The sequence below is a fragment of the Oppia nitens genome, unplaced genomic scaffold (genome assembly GCF_028296485.1).
Source record: "Oppia nitens isolate AA-2021 unplaced genomic scaffold, nextdenovo-longstitch-racon4-pilon3 scaffold2_pilon_pilon_pilon, whole genome shotgun sequence".
Taxonomy (NCBI): Eukaryota; Metazoa; Arthropoda; class Arachnida; order Sarcoptiformes; family Oppiidae; genus Oppia; species Oppia nitens.
The window spans coordinates 2725626-2752567 of record NW_026533210.1 but is presented as its reverse complement, the minus strand read 5'-3'; the positions used below and the strand labels follow the sequence as shown (position 1 = coordinate 2752567).

At 26.1% G+C, this 26942-nt stretch overlaps 7 protein-coding genes across 8 annotated transcripts in view; 5 read left to right on the top strand and 2 right to left on the bottom strand.

Moving 5' to 3' along the window:
• Positions 1-26942, top strand: part of LOC128956278 (40S ribosomal protein S3-A-like) — a 195722-nt gene that overhangs the window by 126209 nt on the left and 42571 nt on the right. The gene's annotated exons all lie outside the window — the stretch shown is intronic.
• Positions 27-3686, top strand: LOC128956266 (ER degradation-enhancing alpha-mannosidase-like protein 3). Its single transcript, XM_054301960.1, has 5 exons — positions 27-397; positions 471-663; positions 761-1027; positions 1099-1227; positions 1325-3686. Exons 1-5 carry the CDS (start codon positions 213-215, stop codon positions 3548-3550), a joined length of 3000 nt encoding a protein of 999 aa, XP_054157935.1. The 5' UTR covers positions 27-212; the 3' UTR covers positions 3551-3686.
• On the bottom strand, positions 3883-5843 carry LOC128956271 (protein O-glucosyltransferase 2-like). Its single transcript, XM_054301965.1, has 4 exons — positions 5249-5843; positions 5020-5137; positions 4679-4921; positions 3883-4605 (listed from the first exon to the last, which is right to left on the bottom strand). Exons 1-4 carry the CDS (start codon positions 5710-5712, stop codon positions 3904-3906), a joined length of 1527 nt encoding a protein of 508 aa, XP_054157940.1. The 5' UTR covers positions 5713-5843; the 3' UTR covers positions 3883-3903.
• Positions 6459-7705, top strand: LOC128956280 (60S ribosomal protein L18a-like). The gene is made up of 3 exons (XM_054301975.1): positions 6459-6562; positions 7047-7359; positions 7437-7705. Exons 1-3 carry the CDS (start codon positions 6545-6547, stop codon positions 7640-7642), a joined length of 537 nt encoding a protein of 178 aa, XP_054157950.1. The 5' UTR covers positions 6459-6544; the 3' UTR covers positions 7643-7705.
• Positions 8495-10264, bottom strand: LOC128956279 (uncharacterized). Of its 2 annotated transcripts, none has more exons than XM_054301973.1 (5): positions 10154-10264; positions 9976-10077; positions 9820-9918; positions 9689-9748; positions 8495-9631 (listed from the first exon to the last, which is right to left on the bottom strand). In XM_054301973.1, exon 5 carries the CDS (start codon positions 9277-9279, stop codon positions 8635-8637), a length of 645 nt encoding a protein of 214 aa, XP_054157948.1. In that variant the 5' UTR covers positions 9280-9631; positions 9689-9748; positions 9820-9918; positions 9976-10077; positions 10154-10264; the 3' UTR covers positions 8495-8634. The 2 variants fall into 2 exon arrangements, with proteins under 2 accessions (XP_054157948.1, XP_054157949.1); XM_054301974.1 differs by having other exon boundaries at positions 10158-10264.
• Positions 10301-11451, top strand: LOC128956281 (ER degradation-enhancing alpha-mannosidase-like protein 3). Its single transcript, XM_054301976.1, has 5 exons — positions 10301-10647; positions 10705-10833; positions 10903-11031; positions 11134-11257; positions 11328-11451. Exons 2-5 carry the CDS (start codon positions 10735-10737, stop codon positions 11399-11401), a joined length of 426 nt encoding a protein of 141 aa, XP_054157951.1. The 5' UTR covers positions 10301-10647; positions 10705-10734; the 3' UTR covers positions 11402-11451.
• The window catches only part of LOC128955595 (ras guanine nucleotide exchange factor R-like), a 39005-nt gene continuing 24763 nt past the window's right edge, over positions 12701-26942 (top strand). The window contains exons 1-2 of the mRNA XM_054301268.1: positions 12701-12706; positions 13864-14304. Of these exons, the coding sequence (XP_054157243.1) occupies positions 12701-12706; positions 13864-14304 (447 nt within the window). The remainder of the gene's footprint in view (positions 12707-13863; positions 14305-26942) is intronic.

The following is a 26942-nucleotide window of genomic DNA, read 5'->3' as shown; positions in this document are numbered from 1 at the left end:
CTAGTGTTGAACCAATAGATGGCATTCACTAAAACACACACACAGTCTATACAACAGTTAATGTGTCAACAATTGTATCACTCATTCCATCAATTGATTGACTGATTGTTTATGTTTTTAATCGATGTGTCACTCAATGAACAGATAATCATGTGTTATGTTGTGTCCATCACTGGTCTAATTGTCACTCATAACAGTTCCACACAATACTAATGTGTTGGTTAAAAACAATAACAACATTACCATCAATGGCCACATCATCGGTGACCACATATCGTAATTGTTGTCGTCGTCATCATCGGTATAAATCAATTGATATGTGGACTCAATTAGTGATAATTGTATGTCTGTATCAACTGATGACTTGTATTACACATGAGGAGCGAATACAGCTCAGGTATGTCTGTGTTTTGTAGTGTCTGTACATCTAATTCAATACAATCACATCATTTGTTTTATCATTTGGCCAGAGATGAGTCCCGCGAGATGTTCTTTCACGCGTACGACTCATATATACGGTACGCGTTTCCCGCCGATGAACTGATGCCACTCTCCTGTAGGGGTCGGTATCGGGACTCACACGGTGTGGCCAATAGGGGTGACGTCGACGACGCTTTGGGTAACTTTTCGCTCACTTTAGTCGACACATTGGACTCACTTGTGGTCAGTCTTTAGGAAATTATTCATATTTTATATTATTATAAATCCATTTGAGTCGTTCATCAGCTGATAATATCTTCATTATATTGTTTTATATCAGATATTTGGAAATTATAGCGAATTTGAGGTTTCGGTCAAACGGGTCGTCCGGGACGTGCACTTTGACACCGATGTTGTGGTGTCTGTGTTCGAGACCAACATCCGAATGGTCGGCGGTCTCATCAGTGCTCATATTTTAGCCGAATTGTTGAACCAAAAGTATCAGCTGATGGCCTGGTATTCGGGACAACTGCTCGAATTGGCCAAAGATCTCGGCTATCGGTTGTTACCCGCGTTTAATACAACAACAGGAATACCTCATCCAAGAGTATGAGATATCAATTGTTGTATTTTTTAAGTAAAAATTATATATTTTATTTGGTTTTTTTGTGATTTTAGATTAATCTCAAATATGGCCTCAAATCTGATAACTTGGGCTTTGCGCGTGAGACGTGTACGTCATGCGCTGGGACTATGATCCTAGAGTTTGCCGCATTAAGTCGTCTCACAGGAGATCCAGTTTTTGAAGTGATTTGCAGTTTATTTTTAATTTATTTCTAATATTTTCATAACTATTTTGTACGATAATTGATTGTTTTGTTTGTTTTATTTTTTTATAATTAAGTTAAAGGCACGCAAAGCGATGGATTATTTATGGCGACAACGACACCGACAATCAGATTTGGTGGGAAACGTCATCAACATTCATACGGGTGATTGGATTCGACGCGAGTCGGGTGTCGGCGCCGGTATTGACTCGTATTACGAGTACTGTCTAAAGGCTTATATACTGTTGGGTGACGAAAGCTATTTGGAGCGATTCAACCGACACTATGCCGGTGTTATGAAGTACGTGAGTCAGGGCCCGCTTCTGGTTGATGTAATGATGCATCGACCGCACAGTCAGGCTAAGAACTTCATGGACTCGTTGCTAGCTTTTTGGCCGGGACTACAAGTGCTTAAAGGCGATCTCAAGCCAGCCATAGAAACTCATGAGATGCTCTATCAGGTTATGAAAAAACATCGTTTCCTACCAGAAGCCTTTACCACCGATTTTACAGTGCATTGGGCTCATCATCCACTGAGGCCAGAGTTTCTGGAGAGCACTTATTTTCTATTTAAAGCAACCGGTGATCCGCACTATCTGGAAGTTGGCAAACAAGTGCTCCGAACTTTGCAAGAGTACGCACGCGTTGAGTGCGGTTTTGCGTCCGTAAAAGATGTGCGCACCGGTGGTCACGAAGACCGTATGGATTCATTTGTTTTGGCCGAAACATTAAAGTATTTATATCTACTGTTTGCATACAAAGAGGACATTGAATTAGATTTGGATGAGTTTGTGTTTACCACTGAAGCACACCTTTTGCCACTGTCTTTAGCCAACATTAACATAACTGGAAGTAAAACGTCTCAATCGATTAAAATGCAGACATTTTTGTCTTATAGTGACGATCGATATGGTCGTGAATGTCCTAATACTCGACTACTTCTGGGAAAACATTACGGACTAAACTATGGCAATAATATTCGCACTAATATGAAGAACTTTGTCGACAATAGCAGCAAATCGCCTAACATTAAGCAACCGATCGCTCGATCAAAGAATTTACGATATCCTAAGCTAAAGGCTTCAGAATTTTCAGCGACTAATTCGGAACACTTGGATATTGTAAGACAAATGGGAATAACTGTTGTAGTATTGGCTGATGGAAGGGTCCAATTGGTTCATAACAGTGCTGCCGCTGCCAGTGTTGAGGACGCTGAAGATGGCACACAATTTATGCAAGAGATGATCGCCTTATCTAAACAACAACTGCTTCAAAATGAACAGAAACTGAGATCCATATCGTTTACATTACCGAAAAGCAGTTCCAGTGATTTGATGATCAAAATGGTGTTAAGTGCCGGTCCCGCACAGTTTGGTCTTGATTTGGGTAATATCGATGATTCAATCGATGGAAATATTGTTCTTATGGATCCGTTGAATGCGTGCAAATGGCCGCTGAAGAATGGCTTACAAGTTAATGGTAAGATAGCAGTTGTCGAGCGCGGAGACTGTATGTTTGTGGACAAAGCACGTAACGTCCAAAAGGCAGGCGGTATTGCCGTCATTGTCATCGATAATGTAGTCAACTCGAGCTCGAAGACGTCGCCAATGTTTGCCATGTCTGGCGATGGACACGACGACGTGGACATTGCCGTACTGTTTGTCTACTGGGAAGACGGACAGATACTTCGGGCGGCCATTGAACAGCATCCGCACCTCATTGTGTCGCTTAGTGTTCAAAGTGGTAACACTAGTGAAACGCAACGTTTTGTTGGCGTTGACGACGAAAGTGATACAGACATTGAACTTATTAATAGTGATTCCAGTGGTGATAACAGTGGCACAAATGCCATCAAAGGTGTGGCACATGTGCGCGACATTACCGACGATGTGCTGTCTGTTAGCTCATCGCCCGAAGCCATTGATATCGACAAACTGCTGAATGTGTTAAATGTCGACATATCTAACAAATACGCTGATTATGTGAACAATAAATTTAAAACGTTAGACAATAAGATCGTAGAAGATATTTGGGATTCTGTGTTCAAATCGACGGTTAAGACAATGCAAGACGTGATGACAAAACATCAATACAAGAACGTCGATCCAATCGTACGTCAAGTGTTTCGCGCGTCGCAGACACTGTCAGACGTGAAGAAGACAATCAATCATTTGATTGAGTTTCTCAACGACGACAAACTCAACTCCAGATTCGGTGTCTGTAGTAATCCATTAGTGAATGTCATGGCATTCAAGAAGTGGCTAATCGACGCTCATATAAGTCCTTCAATGAGTTTATTATGAGTGGTATTTGTTTTTGTTTTTTCTTTGGATCAATTGTTTAGATAATAACCCATTGATTGGTGACACACTTGTATTTTTGTTATAAATATAGTTTTATTTTATTTTTTAAAAATAATAATTTATTATGATTTATATATACATATTAGCGAATTAACAGATTATAAATAAATTTTTAATAATTGTTTTGACGATAAAAAAAATTATTTATAACAAACAAAAAAGTGTATAAAAATCAATTGTAAGTTATATATAAATATTGTACAGTATATTGAATTAAATTTTTAAAAATTGTGAACAAAACATAATTTCGTATTTTTTCTAATAATTACCGGTATATTATGATAATATATTTATCATAATTCTTGTCTATCTCTCAGTTGATCCGCTTGTTGTTGTTGTTGATCATCGCAATGACAATCAGTATCGCTGTCAACAAACACTTTAGTCATTTCAGGTCTCAAAACAATTTTGTTTTTAAGTAGAGAAGAGTATCTATCGATGAAATTCATGTGATAACAGTAGATGTGTTGCGGCAACAGGTTGTCCAATACAAGCTGTCGCGACTCAGTTATCAATTGCCATAAATTATTGCTACCGTTATTGCTATCATTTAATTTAATTAAATGGTCGATATTATCGACCAAATTATTAAGTTCTTTATCAACGGCAATGTAATGGACATCAGGTTTCAAGAGATGATAGAAGAATTCATAGTACTTTGATTCTTGCTTTAAGACAACCGAATTGCCGGCCAACAGGTATGGCAGTCGATAGGCAGCGACAGTGCCGTCAATGTTCAGCTGATATTTGTATTGGAAAAAGTCGAAGAAAGATACATACGGCGACTTTGGACCCAATTCGTCCATTTGGTCCCGAAAGAAGAAAAAGTTGGTCAACGAGGCATTGATAAGTGACGTATGGTTTTTGCTCAACCGAATCAATTTCAGACGATTCTCATTGGAGTCGCGACCCCTCCAGAACAGCATTTCTTTTTTGTCGTCAAATTTGACCGATTGTTTGCCAAACACAGAAAGTACATCGAGAGTAACCCTTCCCTATAATAATGATAATAATTAAATGACCGAATTTAGCCACAAAAATATATACTGTATATATATCCGGAAATACCTGCATCTGAAGCGTTGATTCAGTCAATTCATAAGTGGGTAATACAATGTCGTTGGAATCGGTGGATCCACACCACGACATCACTGGCAATGGCGGTTTGGTGCGTTTGTCGCTGAGCGGCCAATCGCCCAGATTGGCCACAAACTCTATGTCGGGAATATAGGTTTTCGATAGCAATGATCGCAACATTTCATCCCAGAATTGTGCAAATCCTATGTACTCTCCATAACAGTGTTTGTAAGCCTTGAAGTGTTTTTTCATAAATTATTATTTTTTTAATCGCTTATACAGTATATTACCGGTAAATATATATATAATTTTAAGACATTATCGTCTGATACCTGATTGTTAATGACCTGATAGTGACAGAATGAATAAGATCTCCGGTGTTCTGCAAATCTTGACTTCATTTCATCTAATACTTTGTCAAAGTCGATGCCATCACTTGTATTGAATATACTAAAAAAACAAAAGAAAATCATTTGACAATTAAAAAAAACATTTAAATTAAAAGACATTAAAAGATTATCTACTGATATATAGTTTATCTTTTTTTTATTAAACAAAAACCTCAAATCACTGTCTATTTGTTTAAATTGTTGACTCATTTCGCGACATTTCATAAGCTGTGGCCAATCATGTCTTCTGCAGACACACTTCTCACTCCAGATATCTTCTGTTACCACTCGTCGAGCCATTGGTTGTGAACTACTTTGATCGTTGCCATAGACATCGATTTGAATACCGCCGCGACAAACATCGCCGACAAGTTTATAGCGTACTATTGTCACCAATTTGTCGGCAAAGTTGGTCTCATTGAACACTTGTTGCCAAACACGACACGCCCTGTCGTCGGCCGGCGAAGTGATTACCACAGCCGAAACCGGTTTGTTCCAGACAAAGAAATAGCGGGACGGGAATATTGCTTGCGGTGAATGCCATCCGAGGCCAGTAATCTCGATCGGCAGCGGTTCACAAGTTGCCACTTTGATAGCGACAACAACAGACACCGATAAAACTATTGTCCACAACATTGGGGAACAATTGAAAACACAACTTCTTGAAAACGCATATATGATATGATTTATATGAACCGCAAAATCAATTCATTTGTTACATACAAGTGATATGTGATTACTAGTATTGTTATATCAATCAATCAATATATTATTGTTGCACTATTGTCATCACTTTATTATAGGTTATTTTGATAGGAATATTAGTGATTATTATTTTTTATATGTAAATTAATTAATTTTTAAACAATTTTTATTTTATTATATATATATAAATTCAATTAAATACAGAAATAAAAACTTTTATAAAAAAAATTAAAAAATTAAATCCTATTAACAATTTATTATAAAAATTACATTTTTGTTAGTAACTAATCACATATTAGTGTAGTTTTAAAAAGTTTTTTTTTGTTTGTTTTGTAATAAATATTTATTTTTATTTTTTTCTATTGATATCCCAATACACTGTATAACAAATAAAAAGTTATTAATAATAGATATAAACCTATAGATGGCGTTAATGGACTAAATTATGTGTTAAATACTTTAAAATTTAATGCTATAAAAACAGTATTGACTAATAATACGTTTAATATAAACCTAATTTACAATAATAAAAATAATATCAATTAATAAAACTTTAGTCAATTAATTTAATATTTAAAAAAATATTATTTAATTATAATTATATGTTATGTTTTTTTTGTATTTATAAAAACTAGATATTATTATTAGGTATTATTATATGACATACTTTGTGTATATTATATTTAGTAATAGTGTGTTGTGTTGTGTTTGATATATCCGTTTCCCATACAATAGACGGTCTCTTTATTTTTCTACGGCAAACATGAAAGTCAGCGGAACTGTAAGTAAAATTTAAAACTAAAATTTAATTACAATTAAAAATCTATTGACTGTATTAATATTTAAGACTATAATCACCCAATAGTTTAGTTAATTAGTTAGGCCTATGAATCGGTGATTAATAATGTATTGATTGAATGGTTAGTGTGTTTGTGTTGTGTGTGTCTCTCACTGAGTGATTTGCATGTGTTTAGTCCCCATACATATCATGTGTATGTATTAACTATTATTATTATTATTATTATTAACTAATTAAAACTATCTTTTTCTAATGCAAACCTTGAGGTCAAGGGTTACGATAGAAAGGTTTGACATATTGTGTGTTATCTTTGATATGTCTTTTAATTAATTGATTGTTGTTTTTCCGCTATTCAGTCGACTATTGATTGTTTTCCTGTCATGTCTTCTGTTGTTTTTTTGCCAACAAATCAAATGAAATACTAATTAATTAATTTTTTTTTAATTATCAATCAATCGATAACCAGTTGCGTCAGTACCGTATCATCGGTCGCCATCTGCCCGATGCGGCCAACCCGACACCGCCGCTCTATCGGATGACAATCTTTGCTCCCGATCACGTTGTGGCCAAATCGCGTTTCTGGTACTTTACCCGACGTCTGCGCAAAGTGAAGAAAGCTAACGGCGAAATTGTGGACATCCAAGAGGTTCACGAGAATCGGGCGGCCGATCGGGTCAAGAACTACGGCGTTTGGCTTCGCTATAACTCGCGTACCGGTACTCACAACATGTATCGGGAATACCGCGACATTTCTGTGGCCAACGCAGTCACCTCTTGCTGTAAGTGATAGCATCCATACTGTCTAAAACCCATTGTTTAACTGTAACGATGATATATTGTTTTTATTTGTATTCAGATCGCGATATGGGTGCCAGACATCGGGCCAGAGCCGACTCGATTCAGATTATCCGCGTTGAAGAGATCCCGGCCGCCAAATGCCGAAGAGCTCATATGAAGCAGTTCCACGACTCGAAGATCAAGTTCCCGCTTCCCGTACGCTTTGACCGATCGTTCAATAAGACACGATTCACTACCAGAATCCCGAAGGCACGACTTCTTTAAACACATTATTATTATTTTTGAAATAAACATTTGATTAAAATAATAAATAATTTTTTGTGTTGAATACAATCGGTTTTGTTATTTTTATTTTATAGTTTAGTTTTGATTATAAAAAACTAATTTTAATTTTACGGTAAATTATTTAGTTAATAATAATAGATTTTATAATCAATAATTTGTATATTTAAGAAAATGCTATTCAACTTAAAAATCAGGTAATTGATTTATAAAAGTTTTTTATATTATCGTTAAATATATTATAATAATTTTTTTATAAACTATATTTTAGTTTTTAATTTTTATTATTTACGGTAATTATTGTCAGCTATATACTATGGTATATAATGAATTGTTAAATACCATATATATTAACATTTGTTGAGATTATACTGTATATATTTTTATAAATTCTACTGTACTGTATGGTAGTAATGGTAAAAAAATAGTTTGTCTAATACTGATACTGCTGTACACTTACAATTAGGATAATAATAATAATAATACTGTATTAATATTACAGTAATTATATTAAGTATTTTCTTTTTTTCTCTCTCTGACTAACCCGGGGCTCAATTACCAGATCTCTAATATTGAACTAAACACTGAGATTCTGTTTGAAAAAAATAAAAATAATTTTCTATATATTTTCATATTACATAACAGTGCATAATATACTTTTAGTATGAACTGATGGCAATAATATTGTGAGTGTGTTGTCATACAATCCATACCATATCATTCAATACATACACAATTACATTGAAAGACACATTAGTTTCTCTCAGTTATTGTAATCACATTTATCAGAAAGTATTAATTTTAAGAAAATTTCAAAAATATTTTTTATTTATACAGTAGTTCGGGGGTCGGGTCGGGTCATATGTATTAGTTTATTAATAGTTAGTTAATATAAGTTTATAAAAATGAAAAAAAATAATATAAAGTAAGCGTTAAGATCTACGCCATCGACTTTACCGAAAGCGCGGACATTGTTAACAGTCAGAGGAGGTCTGAATTTGTGCCAAATCTCCAATTATTATGTGATTAATAGTCTTTGAAATAATGTCTGCATTGACTATCAAATCATGATTTAATATTTTTTCTCCGATAATCACTTGATTTCCATAATTTAATAGAAAAGTTTTTTCGCTGACATTGAATCCATTTAAAAGATTAACTATCAAGTGATCCACTTCTATACTATTCATATGTTTTGGTCCAATGATATTATTATTGGCATTGCTTTTCATGACTGCATTCTTCATCATTTCTGACAGATCCACACCATTGATGGTTTTGCCGTCTTTTATGATCATATTATTAGTGACGACAATGTTTTCGGCAAAAATCTTTGGAACTGTAATCACATTATCTCTTCCTCTTAACATTAAATCGTTGACCAAATGAAGACCATTAATGCGTTTATTCAAAACATTTAAATCCTTATCAAAATAAACATCGCTTTCAAATGTAAAGTCACCAGTAATTACTTGATCTCCAAATGTCTTCAAAACATTTGCATCAAATTCCTTCAAATTTATACGCAATTTCGGAATCATAATTGTGTCGACATTAAGACGTGCGGTCACTGTCTGTGGTTTGTCGTATTGAAGAGTATTTTCGTACAGATCTTTCATATGAACGTCGTTTATAAGTTGAGAATCAAAGCTTTCGGTATTAAGATCGCCATATATTTGGACATTACTGAAGGTTTTGGGCGCAGATATCACTTGATTTCCAATTAAAATAAATGTGTTTATAATGTGTTAGTATTGTATACTTTTTTTATAGTAATTTTTTCGACCCGACCCTAACGTAAAAATTTAATCAACCGATATATTTGTTACTTCGGTACGCATACTCTCATCAGATCCTTGTGAGACATTAGGACTGGTCATGTATTCATCTAAAGTATGTGTTTCTATACTATCCATACTCGTAGTGTCCGACATGATTGTTGAGGCCATTGATATATCTTGAGATATGATACTATAATAAAACAATATAAAAATTAAAAAAATAATCTACCGGTGCTTTACAACATACTTTATCAAACTTTCCTTTCGATTTGGTGTTAATTGCAAATTTAATTTGTTGGCCAAATAACTTATAGGAGGACAAGGATATAATTAACAAATAAAATATTTAATCTATAGATTATAATTATAATGGTATACCTAAAACATTCATCATTAGTATTAAGGAGTCCTATAAGGGAATCTCCTACTAATGCTTTGAATACATCCAATTGAGTAGTGGTTGAGGACATAATTGATCTGAAAATTTGTTTATGAAATGGTTATTAGTAATGGACAGTCGTTTTTATATCCTACCTTTCCCTTTGACTATTTTTCATTGCTATTTTAATCAATGATTTATTATCAGTTTTTTTATTTTTCAAAAGTTTTTTCTCAACTATTGTCGACATTATATATCTTTAGAAAAAAATAATATTAAGTTATATACAGTATATATGAATTTATATATGACTTAAACGTGAATAGCACTCACATACTGTATAAATATGACTGTCCTCTGGGTCTACAACAACATCTACAACAACAACAACAACATAGAGTGACCACAAGTGTGTCACGTGAGTAGTATTTAACCAATAGATGGCATTCAATACAACACATACACAGTCTATACAACAGTTAATGTGTCAACAATTGTATCACTCATTCATTCATTCAATCAATTGATTGACTATTTGTTTATGTTTTTAATCGATGTGTCACTCAATGAACAGATAATCATGTGTTATGTTGTGTCCATCACTGGTCTAATTGTCACTCATAACAGTTCCACACAATACTAATGTGTTGGTTAAAAACAATAACAACATTACCATCAATGGCCACATCATCGGTGACTACATATCGTAATTGTTGTCGTCGTCATCATCGGTATAAATCAATTGATATGTGGACTCAATTAGTGATAATTGTATGTCTGTATCAACTGATGACTTGTATTACACATGAGGAGCGAATACAGCTCAGGTATGTCTGTGTTTTGTAGTGTCTGTCCATCTAATTCAATCAGTGCTCATATTTTAGCCGAAATTGTTGAACCAAAAGTATCAGCTGATGGCCTGGTATTCGGGACAACTGCTCGAATTGGCCAAAGATCTCGGCTATCGGTTGTTACCCGCGTTTAATACAACCACGGGAATACCTCATCCAAGAGTATGACATAACAATTGGTGTATTTTTTAAGTAATAATCATATGTTTTGTTTGTTTTTTGTGATTTTAGATTAATCTCAAATATGGCCTCAAATCTGATAACTTGGGCTTTGCGCGTGAGACGTGCACGTCATGCGCTTGGATTATGATCCTAGAGTTTGCCGCATTAAGTCCTCTCACAGGAGATCCAGTATTTGAAGTGATTTGCAGTTTATTTTTATGTTATTTCTAATATTTTCATAACTAATATTTTGTACGATAATTGATTGTTTTGTTTGTTTTATATTTTTGTATAATTAAGTTAAAGGCACGCAAAGCGATGGATTATTTATGGCGACAACGACACCGACAATCAGATTTGGTGGGAAACGTCATCAACATTCATACGGGTGATTGGATTCGACGCGAGTCGGGTGTCGGCGCCGGTATTGACTCGTATCTATTCTTCTAATCCAATACAATCACATCATCTGTTTTATGATATCATTTGGCCAGAGATTAGTTTCGCGAGATGTTATTTCACGCGTACGACTCATATATACGGTACGCATTTCCCGCCGATGAACTGATGCCACTGTTGTGTAGGGGTCGGTATCGGGATCACACGTTGTGGTCAATAGGGGTGACGTTGATGACACTTTGGTTGAACACATTATTATTTTTGAAATAACGTTTGATTAAAATAATAAATAATTTTTTGTGTTGAATACAATTGGTTTTGTTATTTTATTTTTATTTTATAGTTTAGTTTTATTAAAAAAAGCTAATTTTAAGATTACAGTAAAATATTTAGTTAATAATATTAGATTTTATATAATCAATAATTTGTATATTTAAGAAACCATATGCTATTCAACTTAGAAAACATGAGAACAGGTAATTGATTTATAAAAAAAAATTTATATAACCGTTAAATATATTTTATAATAATTTTTTTATAAATATTTTTATAATTTATATATATAAAATATATAATATTATATATAATATTGTATTATATGTATTATATATAATATTAATATATAATAAATTAGTACATTAAATACCGTATATATTAGCATTTGTTGAGGTTATACTGTATATTTAAAAAAAATAAATTCTATGGTAGTAATGGTAAAAAAATATTTTGTCTAATACTGATACTGCTGTACACTTACAATTAGGATAATAATAATAATAATACTGTATTAATATTACAGTAATTATATTAAGTATTTTCTTTTTTTCTCTCTCTGACTAACCCGGGGCTCAATTACCAGATCTCTAATATTGAACTAAACACTGAGATTCTGTTTGAAAAAAATAAAAATAATTTTCTATATATTTTCATATTACATAACAGTGCATAATATACTTTTAGTATGAACTGATGGCAATAATATTGTGTGTGTGTGTGTGTGTGTGTGTGTGTGTGTGTGTGTGTGTGTGTGTGTGTGTGTGTGTGTGTGTGTGTGTGTGTGTGTGTGTGTGTGTGTGTGTGTGTGTGTGTGTGTGTGTGTGTGTGTGTGTGTGTGTGTGTGTGTGTGTGTGTGTGTGTGTGTGTGTGTGTGTGTGTGTGTGTGTGTGTGTGTGTGTGTGTGTGTGTGTGTGTGTGTGTGTGTGTGTGTGTGTGTGTGTGTGTGTGTGTGTGTGTGTGTTAGCTGACGCACGGGTAGATAGTAGTGCCTATCGGATGCTGTGGAGACTGTGCGCAAACACATATACATATATCCATACAATAGCATATAGTACTTCGGGATTAAGGTTTGCACCAGTAATATTGGACTGTATGCTTGATATTGAATGGCAATGTTGTGTTTATTATAACTATATGAGTGTGTATATGTATGTGTGTATATGTATGTACATTGTACAGTATGTATGCGTATATGAGTGTATGTATGTATAGTATGTATGTGTGTGTTGTCATACAATCCATACCATATCATTCAATACATACACAATTACATTGAAAGACACAGTAGTTTCTCTCAAACACTGTGTTCTAAGCGCTCCTCACGACTACATGTATTCAGTTGGCAAAGAAAAAAAAGCAACTGATTCTCACATTTTTCAATATATAATTATTTTTATTATTAAAATAAATAATAATTTTAAAATGAAAAATTATTAAATTAATGGTGTAATTAATATTTTATTATTCAATATATTCAATAAATAAAACATTACTTACAAATGTTATAAAATTTAATTTATACTTTTATGCGCTTATATATTGATATAATATGTATTGTAAACATGTGTATATAGTTGTTAAATAAATAGTTAATTTTAAAAAATAGTTTCAATTTTCAAACTAATTATATTAATATATAATATAATTATTATTATATACTTTTGAATTATGACTTTTAAATTATTTTATTTAGTATATAAATAAATATATTAAAACTTGAAACAAAAAAATAAACATTTGTATATAATAAACTTAATAAACTAGTTTACATCATCATTATCTTAATCATCAAATATATAATTAAACATAATTTTGGTATTTAAATTATTATTATTATAACTAAATGCTATTTTTAGTTTTTATTGTAATTGACTAATAAATATTTATAATAATTTTATTTTATGGAAAATTATCATGATAAAACTAAAATTGATTCTATAAATAACAATAGTTCACATGAATTAACATTTTTTTGTTATTGTTGAATGAATGACCACATGTTTTAATTGTGATAATCATTAATAAACATTTACTTTTAATTCAAGTGATTTTTTTCAATGTGAAGTTCGTGTGATTTAAATTACATACAAATACATTATTAATATATAAAAAAGTATAAATAATATAATATTTTAATTAAAAACATTTGTGTACATAAATTATTTATTAAATATATAACACAATTGTTTAAAATACTGTATGTTTAATTAATTAGTTATAATTTTTGATTTTAATATCTAACAATTATTCTAAATCATTAAAAATATAATAAGTATTATATAATTTGATTTATTATATATTTATAATAAATAATTTGTTACATAAATCATTGATATCAAAATTATTTACATTAAGTTTTGTGCAATTTTTGAGACTAAAAACAAGTCAACCGTGAATTCTGACGAAACGGCTTCATGTGGTTGTTGTGGATGTCTTTCATGCTTCGGATCCAAATCTTCGCCCAAATACGTGTCCGCCGCCGCCGCCGATACCGATGCCGATGAGGACAAGTATGAGAAGGAAAAGAAAACATATAATAAAAAACAAACAAAATCCGAGCAAATTGTTAGACAACAACAACAACGACAACAACAACAACAGTATCAACAAAAAGAAGAAGAAGAAGAGGTGGTGGAAGAAGAGAAAATCAATAGTGAAGACAATAGTAAATATAGAGGACATCAATATATTCAACAACAGGTTTACTATCAAACTGTACAACAAAAACAAGAGATAATAGTGGAAGAAGAGCTATCAGTGGACAACAAATCACAGCATGAAATGCATGAAATTCAGGTAAAAAAATATTTGTATTTTTTTGGTTTTGTTTGTTATTATTTAATTTTTAAAAAATTTATTTACCGTATATAATGTTGATTTATGTTTGACATATTTTTTATATTTAAATTTAAAAAAAAGATATAACCAGAATATTCTGTACACAATTTTGTATATATATATATATATAATAACTACTGTGGTTTTGATTTTTTTCAGATAATTTAGTTAAATATTAGATAAAATAGTTAATATTTAATATTAAACTAATTTAAGTAACATTTATATAATTTGTATAAAAAAATAAATTATAGATAAAAATTTTAGATTCATTCATTAATATTAACTACTAAAATATAATAATGTGATTTATGCTAAGATATGATTTTATCAATTTTTTACGATAATTAATACTCTATATAACAGATTGCATAATTGAAGTTTAATAGGTATATATATATAATAAAATAGTGTTTTATATAATTAAAGTGTAAAAATTATTTTTAGATCAATTAATTTATCGAAAACAAATTTTCAAACTGTATTCAAGTGGAAACATAAAGCTAAAAAAATAGTTAATTAATTAATTTTGTGTGCTAATTAAAAGTGCAAAAATTCAGGCTCTATTTAAATATCAAATGTGTAATACTGTATACAATATTAATATTGAATACATATTGAAATAAATTTATAATTTAGTTTTAGAGGCAATTTATTATTTTCAAACAAATAATAAACTTTATAGTGTCAACAGGTAAATAAAAACTAATCTATTAATTTAAATAATTTATTATGTAAATCATTCATATAAAAAAACATTTTTAAAACATTAACAGTATATAATATTAATAGTAACAATGATTATATAAAAATAAATAATATATATTTGCTGTATTTATAATAATGCAAACAATTATGCTAAAAATTTAATCATTATTAATTAATTTTTTGAGGAATCTATTTGTTTTAATATTTATTAATATGTAGTCATGTTTTAAAATTAATTAATTTATATGTATAAATTAATATGCTGTATGTACAGTATGATAATATAAAATATAAGTTACACTCAAAAAATAATACATTGCATATAGAAAACAACAGTATATACACTACAATTAAAATATTATTATCATAAATTCAATAACTCTAAATCCATTATAAATTATAATATATTTAAGGATTAACTCATAAAATGTTAGTCTAGTTTAATAAACTAAGTGTTAAGTGTTTTTTACTTTATACAGTATAAATATATATGTATTATTAAGCATACATTATGTACAGTGTCTCAATGTTATGCAATATTTATACTTTATTTTAATTTAATTTATATACAATTTAGTACACATGTTATTGTTATTCATTAGATACAACAACAACAACAACTTATCACAACAAGTATATTGAAAAATAATATTGTTTTTTGAATTTTTTATTGATAATGCACGCAATATAAAATTTTATGTCCAAAATCAACATTACATCTAAATAAAACACACACACACACACACACATACTGTACATACTAAGCGCTTATATAATAAAAATTTATATGAATAGACAATAATGATAATAATAATAATAATCAACAAAATGAAACTTAATAAACGACGACAACAAGAAAAAAAATATTTGATTAGTTTAATAGCGAAATGTGTATTGAGTTGAACAACGACTAAACAACTAAAACATTTTAATTCAATGAAATGAAAATCTCTTGCGATTTAATTATATGTTTGCCAATGTGTTTGTATGTGTATTATTGTTGTTGGTTTTGGTAACTAACAACACTTTTAACAACAATTTTAACAACAATTTTAACAACAATTTTAACAACAATTTTAACAACAATAACAACAATAGACATTAAAACTAAGAATCAAACCATTTCTTTAATATATTTTCTGATTAGTTAACAAACAATAAGACTATTGATGTAATAATTATTTACAATTTTATTTAAAATTCATATATTTTTTAAAAACTTGTATTTCTATATATATTTAATATAAACTTCTTATACATTAACTTACAAAAGTAATATAAAATATTAGAAAAAATATCTATACATTATGTTAGATTAATTGATTAGAACATTAATTAAATAAGTGTAAATGCACTAGCTAAGTTTTCAATATATTAATATATTGTCACAATTGATTGTAGTCTAAGTGATTCCACTCTTTAATCATTATTATCAAGATTACAGATAAAGTATATATATATATAAATAGTTATATATATATACTGTATATACACACACACACACACATATATATATATATATATAAATTATATTGTATATGTATGCATGTTTTTATGCATGTGTTAAGTGTCAAACAACTTTACATCACATATTTTATATACTGTACTATACCGTACATAACATAACTAAGAAACAAACAAATATCACTTAATATATACACACATTTATAATAGCAATTTTGTTAATAGTAAATAAATTATATAATATAATCACAAATAGAGAAATCCATTAAATTTATGTTTTGCTTTTATTATTATTATTTCTTTATTATTATTATTATTATTATTATTATTATTATTATTATTATTATTATTATTATTATTATTATTATTATTATTATTATTATTATTATTATTATTATTATTATTATTATTATTATTATTATTATTATTATTATTATTATTATTATTATTATTATTATTATTATTATTATTATTATTATTATTATTATTATTATTATTATTATTATTATTATTATTATTATTATTATTATTATTATTATTATTATTATTATTATTATTATTATTATTATTATTATTATTATTATTATTATTATTATTATTACTTAATATTATTATTATTATTATTATTATTATTATTATTATTACTTAATATTATTATTATTATTATTATTATTATTATTATTACTTAATATTAATCACAGAATTATTTGTGTATGTGATTCACCAGAAATATTATGTATTTATATTTATGTTACACACAATTTTTTTTGAAAATCTAATTTTTATCTCAATATCTATTATATCAATATTGAATTCAATGGCTTATATGACCCAAAAAAATTGCTTATTATTTTTAAATAAATAAGTTTTAGACATCATTAGATATTGTTTGTAATACTTTGTATCAATAGGCTTCAATCTCATATAAGATAAAAAAAATATTGTATAACAAATTAAATAGAAATAATTAGTTTTTTATGACAATTATATTTATCTGTCATAATTATTATTGTATCACAGATACTAACACACAGATAGACACATACTGTACATACACAGAATATTTGATGTGTAATTCAATAACATTTAAAAACAGTTATTAATGTTTCACTAATTCAATATTTTATACGATAACTTATAATATATATATATATATATATATATATAGAGAGAGAGAGAGAGAGAGAGAGTATATAATTTATATATAGTTTAGTATCTTAGATATATATATATATATAAAGTTATATACTGTGTATAGTAAACGTTGACTACAATATATATATGATGCGTTTATTTGATTTACAAGATCCTTGAGATATTAAATTATATGTAATTCAAAACCAACTATATTTTCCTATAGTTTCAATGATGTATATTAAATAATTTAATTGTAAAGTTAGCTTTTAATTTTTTTGTTATTATATTTACAATAACTCAAACATAATATTTTTTTTAATGATCATCAATATAATCAACTATTATAAAGTATTAAATTTTATTTTCTAATAATAATATTATTATAATTAATATTTGTTTTTTTATTATATAAAATAGTTCAACTAATAATATTGTAAATATAAAAATAAATTTGTGGCTAAGATCTCAATTAAATTAAGTATTAGTTTATAAAATTTTATAATAACAAGATTTTTATTATTATATTGTTATTAAATATGAATTATGTTGTTGTTGTTAAATATTATACATAATAAACATAATATTAATACGTTAAACACTGCAGTAGATAGTACTGTATATAAAATTTTTTATTTATTTAAACTTATAACAGTGTATAACATGATGAGTATCTAAGTGCTTACAGTATTATCTATTTATGTGATAATATACAGTAATGTCGACAAATAAAATATAGTATTGAACGAAAAGTTTGCCCTAAAGCTAAATATGAAAAAAATTAAGTTTCAAATATACATACAGTAATATATTTTAAATATATTTCAAATTTCATTTGGTTTTCAGCAAAATTTAAATGATATATCATATATTACATTGTACTGTATTATATCATACAATACATATTATGAATATTATCATATAATTTTTAAGCTAAATTTTTTATTTCTAAAATTATATATACATAAAACTTTATTTACATTTATTATAAAAAATAAAAATTGAGAACCAATGGTACATTGTATGCAATTATTATATTTAAATAAGACAATTTATTATATTTGCATTATATGTTTGAACTTTGAAGTTATATAAAAAATACAGTATATCATACTTACTTGTTGTGTGACAATAATTTCATTTTAACATGGTTATAATTTGTTAATAATAATTTTTTTTTAAAAATATCAATGCAGTTCAATCAAATATTATTTATGAAATATAATCATAAATATTTATTATTAATTAAACATTATAAAATTAAATATTTATTTTATCATTTATATAAAGTTATTAAATTATAATGCATTTGTAAATCATATTTAAGTAATTTTTTTAATTAATATTAAATGGTCTAAAAATACACCAAGCAATAGTATTTGTTTTACGCTATATATTTTTTTGTATTTTAAAAATCAAATAAATATTTTTTTAAAATTGGTTTATTTAACTATAAATTGCTTATCACTCGACAAATATCTTTGAATATATACTGTATATAAATATTTTTAAAAAGCAACAAACATTTATTAAAAATTATAATTTGAATTTCTTTATTTTAATGTATTATGCAAACTATGATAAATATGCTATTTATGTCTACAAAAAAAATTATTATTATTATTATAATTATTATAAAAAGACTTGCAAATTAAATAAGAGTTTTTGCATTGCAATCAATGTATTGTATTATATATTATCAAAAATTATAAATAAATTTTTATATATTAACTGGTATACAAAATAACAACAATGTAATACAACAATTTGTAATTATTTTTTCCTATTTGATAAGCACTTAGTTTTTGAAACATCAAATAACTTACCGTTTATTATCATGAAAATTACAGAAAATAGTTTGAATAATTTTATTACACATTTTGCACATATTTTTATCATTTGATTGTTGTTACTGTAATTACAATCAAATAGAAATATATTTTGTTTAATACTTTTATATTGATAATTGAGATTTTATTGCTTTTATAATGACAATATATATATTCTATATAATATAATAAGGTATATATATATATATATAACAATGTATAAAATATTTAAGTAGAAATTATTTTATGATAAAAAATTATATCTTATTTATTATAAAATTATTTGCGTACACTTATTTTGTGACAAAAAAATATTATGTAGATTTTAATGCATAAAAACTTATCTAATACTGTATATAATAAAATTTTGAATTAGTTTTTTTTGTTGTTGAATTATTTTGCATATATGATAGTTACAATCGTGACAAAAATGTGATTTTTAAACCATTTTTTAATATTGGTTTTAGTGATATACTGTATACTATACTATATAGTGTATAGTCATATTAATATATTAAAATGGTTGAAATAGGTTTTTTGAAATTTATAGTTAATACAGCGTGTGATTTGTAATTTGCATATATTTACAAAATAATTGATACGTTTCTATGTAAAGTATGTATGTAAATGTGAGTGTGTGAGTGAGTGAGTGAGTGAATGAGTGAGTGTGTGTGTGTGTGTGTGTGTGTGTGTGTGTGTGTGTGTGTGTGTGTGTGTGTGTGTGTGTGTGTGTGTGTGTGTTTTCACATGTCATCAACTTTTTTTCGTTATTTCAGACACAAATAATAATAATAATATAATAATAATAAATATGTATAAAAATGTTTTTAATATTTATGTATATACCTAATAAGTATATAATATTATAAAACTAATGCTTATATAATATTTATTTTTTTTAAAAATCAATTTTACTGTATATCCCTTTCAACCACTTTATGGATTCATTTTTTTCATAAAATATCACACATAATAATTTATTAAGTTTAATCTAGTTTTAATAGTATATACTGTATATATTTTTACATTTTTTATATGTACCCCACTTCACTTTTACCTTTTCCCCCACTAGAATAGAAAACCCTGCTTTTGTTCAACCCTTGATATTAACAGTTGCATAATAATTGTATATTCAAATAAATTTACAGTATTTTTTTGTTGGTTAACTTAACACAAAATTTAATGATTTATATAATTTTATAATATATTGTGTGTGTGTTTGTGGTTACCATAAGTAATGAAGTATTTTTATTTATTCAATTTATTTTGTTTGTTGTTTAGATTGTTTTCAACTTTAAAATTTGATTAAACTCTATGGCATTGCATTAACCGGTTATATTGATTGCATTCACAAGTTGTGAATCACAACAATCACACACACATACACACACACACACACACACTCACACACTCACACACACTCATATACACACACTCACATACACATACACATACACATACACATACACATACACATACACATACACATACACATACACATACACATACACATACACATACACATACACATACACATACACATACACATACACATACACATACACATACACATACACATACAGCACTCAATATTTTGTTGTTGTTGTTTGTATTGGTGAATATGTTGTTGTGTTATTCACACACAAATCTTTTAAAATAACAATGGATTTAGTTATGCAAATGTTTTTTGTGTGAAAAAATTGATAACAAAAAAATTATTTGTAAACAAATGATATGTAAATCAATAATAAAGTTGTCGAGAGACTGGAGATGGAGATGGAGAGAGAGAGAGAGAGAGAGAGAGAGAGAGAGAGAGAGATAGGTTTGTCTTATAAAGTATAAAAATGCTGGCATTTTCTAAGTAAACCATATGAGACTCCATACGGCTTATGGATGAAGTGATGAGTCTCTAGGTTTAGATCCAATGATTTATATATGATATATAAAATTGTTATATTAAATGCCAATTGTATTGTACAGTACATTATATGATGGGTATTAACAGACATTTGCTTAACAACAGTAAAACTTGCGAAACAAAAAATTCCTAATTTTGTTTTGTTATACAATGTTATAAAATATATTTTTATTATATTTATAGATCATATATTTCTAATTGATTTATTATTCACAAACTATTTACTAGTAAGTTATAGTAATAGTACCATTAGTTATAATGATAAAAATAATTATGGCAATAGAAGTTTTATAATAGTAATTGTCTCTTTTTAATTTATTATATTTTTATCATTTATAAAACATTTTTACCTAAAATTATATATATATATATATAAATTATATAGTATTGTTGCCTTAATAAAAGTAAAATTATTATTTTATTAATATAATATATATAAATTTTGATTCATTTTTGCTAATAACGTATAATTAAATTATTTTATTTTTTTATCTTTTTCAATAAAATGATAATGTATAAAATAATTTATACGTTTATATTGTAGTAACATTTTTTTAAAATATTAATTATTATAATTAAGTTTTTTATATTTATATTCTAGATAGTGAATGATAAAAATTATTCTTTATGTTATTATGAAATTAATAATTTTAGTATAAATAAAATAAAAGATTGATATTGTTTTTTTTATTAATATAATCATTAAAAATTACAATTAAAATATATTTATATACATTATAAATTTTATCTTAATGGGATATATATATATATATAAATTAAATATAATACCTTATATAATTATATAAGCTATTATATTAAATTAAATTAATTATTTTAATCTGTTATTATTATTATTTTGATTCTTAATACTACTGTATTAGCAATAAATCAATACATATTTTAGTATCTAATATCCTAAACAACACAAACAAATGGCATGCATTTAGACCTTTCCTTTCAATTTGAAATGTCGGACCTTTAATGTAATGTTAAGTACGGAAGTCAATCAAACGGACGCTATTTTTATTATTCATACATTTATATGAATTATTAAAATATTTATCAATTTGTAATCCACATAATGGATAGATAGAGTATATGAAAACTGATAATAGTGTGGTATATAATTTTTTTGTTGTTGAGAAACTATTTCTATATTATAACATATATAAATCAGTGTTGAGTAAGACAACAACGGATAGTAATTGTATACATATATATAGTTATGATCAGAAAAAAACTCTTAAAAACGGGATGTATTGGCCAATGAATATATACTATAGTATTAATATATTGTAGTTTTTTTAGGACATGAATTTTATTTGTATTATGTGTTATTCTGCTATCAAATTCTATGCACAGAATTCAATGGCTTATATAATGACTGGTATTATGTTGTTGTCAATGAATTATTGTCCAATCATACGACACAATCTTATACATAAGACACACATTGCCAGAGAAAGAGAGAGAGAGAGAGAGAGACTATTATATTTAGGCATTTATATTATACATTGCATTTACATTAATACTATATATATATATTTTGTAGATAAAATAAATTGTATATATAAGTTATATAATAGCGGAACACATTTTTATATACACTTAAATTCACACATTTTTACTGTCTTTCTTATTTTAATTACATATAATGCCAAAAGTTAAGAATTTCCATTAAAAATAAAAACATTATATTTGAGATTTGTATTGTATTGTATTGTGTGTGTGTGTGTGTGTGTGTGTGTGTGTGTGTCTGTATGTCTGTATGTATGTATGTGTGTATGTGTGTGTATGTATGTATGTGTGTGTGTTATTAAATTATTTTATATTTGTAAGTTAAATATAGCAGCATTTTTTGGTAACATTCATTATAAGTTTAACATTAAAATTTCTACATAAAGTTTATATTATAATTATAAATAACTTAAATTTAGAGTAGTTAACTTTATAATTAATGTATTTTATTTCTAATTGTTAAAATTTTTAAAAAATTGTACATTTATAAAAGTTTATTTTACATAGTTTAACATAAATACAAAAAATATTATTAAATGTTAAAATTATATTTTATATAATTGTTTTTAAATATATAAATTTTGTAGTTTAATCTACTGTACAATATAAGTACATTATATTTAATTAATTAAAACTATAGTGTATATATTTTTTTCCTAAATATTTTTGTTTTTTAGTCAAATTATACGATAATTATTATTTTTATTATAATTATTGAATTTAAATAACCTACTGCTAAATATAATTAACAATAACTTATTTTTTTAGTTTTATACTTTAATGTACATTATGTATTTTAGCATTAAATTTTTAAAATTAATTTATCATATTTAATACAATATTCATGTTATTATTTTTATTAAAATAATTATTTTATACGAAATATAATATGAAAATGCTTTTTATCTTAATTTTCTATCTCTTACTCAAAATTATTAATAATTTGTTTAAAATATTTAACTATAATATGCTTAACATATTGTATTAATACAATATTGTACAATATAGTTAATAATTACATTTAATCAAATTTTATATTATGCAAATTTATTTCTATATATTTCACACATATATATATATATACAGAAATAAACATAATCAAATACATAATCTTTATAAATAATACTGTATATTTTAACATAATAAAATAGCAATAATTTTATTTATCTAACATTATTTGAATATCTATACCTTATATTGTTTTCACATTATTACAAATATCATAACAAAAATCTATTTTCTATCATCCAATTTATTTGAAATTATATTTGACTTCAAATATTTTTTTTACCCAAATTATATTGTGTGTGTGTGTGTCCCCCCACAAAAAATATGGAGACTATAAATTTATTGTATTGTTTTATTTTTCAGGGAATCCAGTGTTAGTTTACAACAACAACACCAACAAAAAATAAAATAAAAGTGATTTATTTGACTTTAGCTAACGATTTCAGTCGTATTTTTTTTATGACACACTGTTTTAACACAACTACTATGTGTTTTACTCACTTTTACTTATTATTATTATTATTATTATTATTATTATTATTACATTATCTTATAGCCCCTGAAGTGAAAGTGATTTTTTTTCTGCTAAAATCTATAGCTAACTAACTCACAGAATATTTACTGTAAAGACTTTATAGTTTTAGTTTTTTTTGTGTCTTATTATTATTATTATTACATATATTTAACTATAAATGTATTCTGTGTTTGTTAAACAATGATACTGTAATAATAGTAGTGATAATAATAAATTTGATATAATTTATCATTTTTAAATAGTTTGAAATGTATTAAATAATCAAATAATTAAATAAAAACATTATAAACATGTATGAAATTCTTAATATACTTAATTTGTTTAGATTTAAAAAAAATATTTGATAACAATTATTTTATATTAATAATTTTTTTTGAACATTTACTATTAGTTGATAAATTTTCCAAACATATCATTTAATTATTAATTTCAACATAATAGTAAACTTAATATTTTTTGTTAATTACATAATATGATATTGATTTTTTAAATGTATAATATCAAAAATGTTTTTTTAATTATACATTTTGTAATGTAATGTCAGTTGATGTACATTAGTATTGACATTTTACATGTAATAATAATAATAGTAATGACTTTAAATATAATACAAGTTTATTGTCGCTATTTTGTTGAAAATATTAGATCTCAAAAAATTAAATTAGAATATAGCTTACAATATATATATATATATATTAAATAAAATATATTCAATTGCCATATTTAGAGAAAGACATGACATTTGTTTAATGTACAAAAAAAACTCAGAAAAATGTAATACAAATAATATAAAAGTACAAAAAAAGACATTAAAAATAATATCAAAAGTTTAAATAATAGTTTGTCATTTCTCTCTCTCTCTCTCTCTCTCTCTCTCTCTCTCTCTCTCTCTCTCCACTATATATTGTATGAATAAATTTATGTTTAATTGGTATCATTTTTAGCAATAAGTCTATCATTTAGGCTCACATAACGACACATTGCTATTAGTTTTATTATGATTTGTTTTCAAATGATAAATTTTCTCTTTCTTTACATAAATACATATAACAGTTAAATTGTGTCTCAATGCTCGTTGACATCAATATTACAATTATTGTTAATATTTAAAAAACAGTATTTGTATTGGTATAATATACATTGTGTAACAAACAATATATATATATATATATACAAACCTGTATAAAAAATCTATATGTATATTCAAATATAATATCTATTAATGATATATATTTATTTTAGTAGCTATAACTCATTTTATTCGTATAATAGCATCTAACAGTTTTATAATGGTTTTTAAAAACTGATTTTATTTTTTAGTTAGTATTATCATTATTACTATAAATTAATTTGCTTTTTAAATACTAAAATAAATTATTATACATTGATGATTAGTTAATTATGCAAGTATTGTGTCGTCAAATTGTTTCAATGCATAAACAATTTAAATTGGCGAAAAATAAAATTGTATTTTATATATTTTATGTAAGTATTGGTAATTAAATTTTAATATTTAACATTTAAAATTCACATTAAATTTATAGACAATTTTTTTTACTAAAAATAAATAAATAAAATTTTCCAAGTTTTATATTATATGTAATACTGTTATATTTTATTTAAAATATTGCAAATAAAATTGTTGAAATAGAATTGAGATTTTTTTTATATAAATATAATTATAACGCTTACAGTTATTTGAATTTAAGCACTTATTTTAATTCTGGTATACAGTTTAGTATTGTATAGTATATATTACAGTATATATAAGCAGTGATTTACTTGTTTACAACATTAAAATCGATAAATATTTGATTAAATGCAACCAATATTTCTTCCCATTTCTCTCTCTCTCTCTCTCTCTCTCTCTCTCTCTCTCTCTCTCTCTCTCTCTATCTATCTATCAATGATTTTGAGTTGTTTGTGGTCTCAACTATTATGGCATTTGATTGACACCAGTAGTGTTTTTTTGTTGTTGGTATCACACATGTATAGGCTATCGAAATCCCTAATAACAGGCATATCTATCACTTTTGATTTGACTAAAATTGTCTTAAAAATTGGTATTTATAATCAATGCACAAATATGGTGGTGAATATGCATTATAATAAATATAAATTTATTTATACGTTAGGATTGCTATTGATTTTTATATTTTACATATAATGCCATTAAATGCTCATAAATCATATAATATAATTTATTTTTAATTAGTTTTTTTGCACCTGTATTAGCTATACAAATTTAATGATAACTTTAAGCTAAATTATTAATTAAAACTACTGTAAAAAAATAAATAAACACTGTTTGCATATAAAAGAGAAAATTAAAAATAATTCACATAAATAATGAAAAATTTTAATAATAGATATATTTTAATGTTATTCTATAAATTATACTATAAATAGCAGTTTCTTTTTCAAATAAAAAATAATAATATCTTTATAAATTAAATATAATATATCAATAAATTTTATATTA

Excerpts from the sequence above, each read along its gene's own strand:
- LOC128956271 (XM_054301965.1), bottom strand. The coding sequence starts at position 5,712 with ATGTTGTGGACAATAGTTTTATCGGTGTCTGTTGTTGTCGCTATCAAA. Across the intron at positions 5,138-5,248 it reads CAAATAGACAGTGATTTGAG|TATATTCAATACAAGTGATG; the intron begins GTTTTTGTTTAA and ends TTGTTTTTTTAG. Across the intron at positions 4,606-4,678 it reads AATCAACGCTTCAGATGCAG|GGAAGGGTTACTCTCGATGT; the intron begins GTATTTCCGGAT and ends TCATTATTATAG.
- LOC128956279 (XM_054301973.1), bottom strand. The coding sequence starts at position 9,279 with ATGAAAGATCTGTACGAAAATACTCTTCAATACGACAAACCACAGACA.
- LOC128956281 (XM_054301976.1), top strand. The coding sequence starts at position 10,735 with ATGGCCTGGTATTCGGGACAACTGCTCGAATTGGCCAAAGATCTCGGC. Across the intron at positions 11,032-11,133 it reads CAGGAGATCCAGTATTTGAA|TTAAAGGCACGCAAAGCGAT; the intron begins GTGATTTGCAGT and ends TGTATAATTAAG. Across the intron at positions 11,258-11,327 it reads CGAGTCGGGTGTCGGCGCCG|AGATTAGTTTCGCGAGATGT; the intron begins GTATTGACTCGT and ends TCATTTGGCCAG.
- LOC128956280 (XM_054301975.1), top strand. Across the intron at positions 7,360-7,436 it reads CAACGCAGTCACCTCTTGCT|ATCGCGATATGGGTGCCAGA; the intron begins GTAAGTGATAGC and ends ATTTGTATTCAG.
- LOC128956266 (XM_054301960.1), top strand. The coding sequence starts at position 213 with ATGTGTTGGTTAAAAACAATAACAACATTACCATCAATGGCCACATCA. Across the intron at positions 398-470 it reads GAGGAGCGAATACAGCTCAG|AGATGAGTCCCGCGAGATGT; the intron begins GTATGTCTGTGT and ends TCATTTGGCCAG. Across the intron at positions 664-760 it reads ACACATTGGACTCACTTGTG|ATATTTGGAAATTATAGCGA; the intron begins GTCAGTCTTTAG and ends GTTTTATATCAG.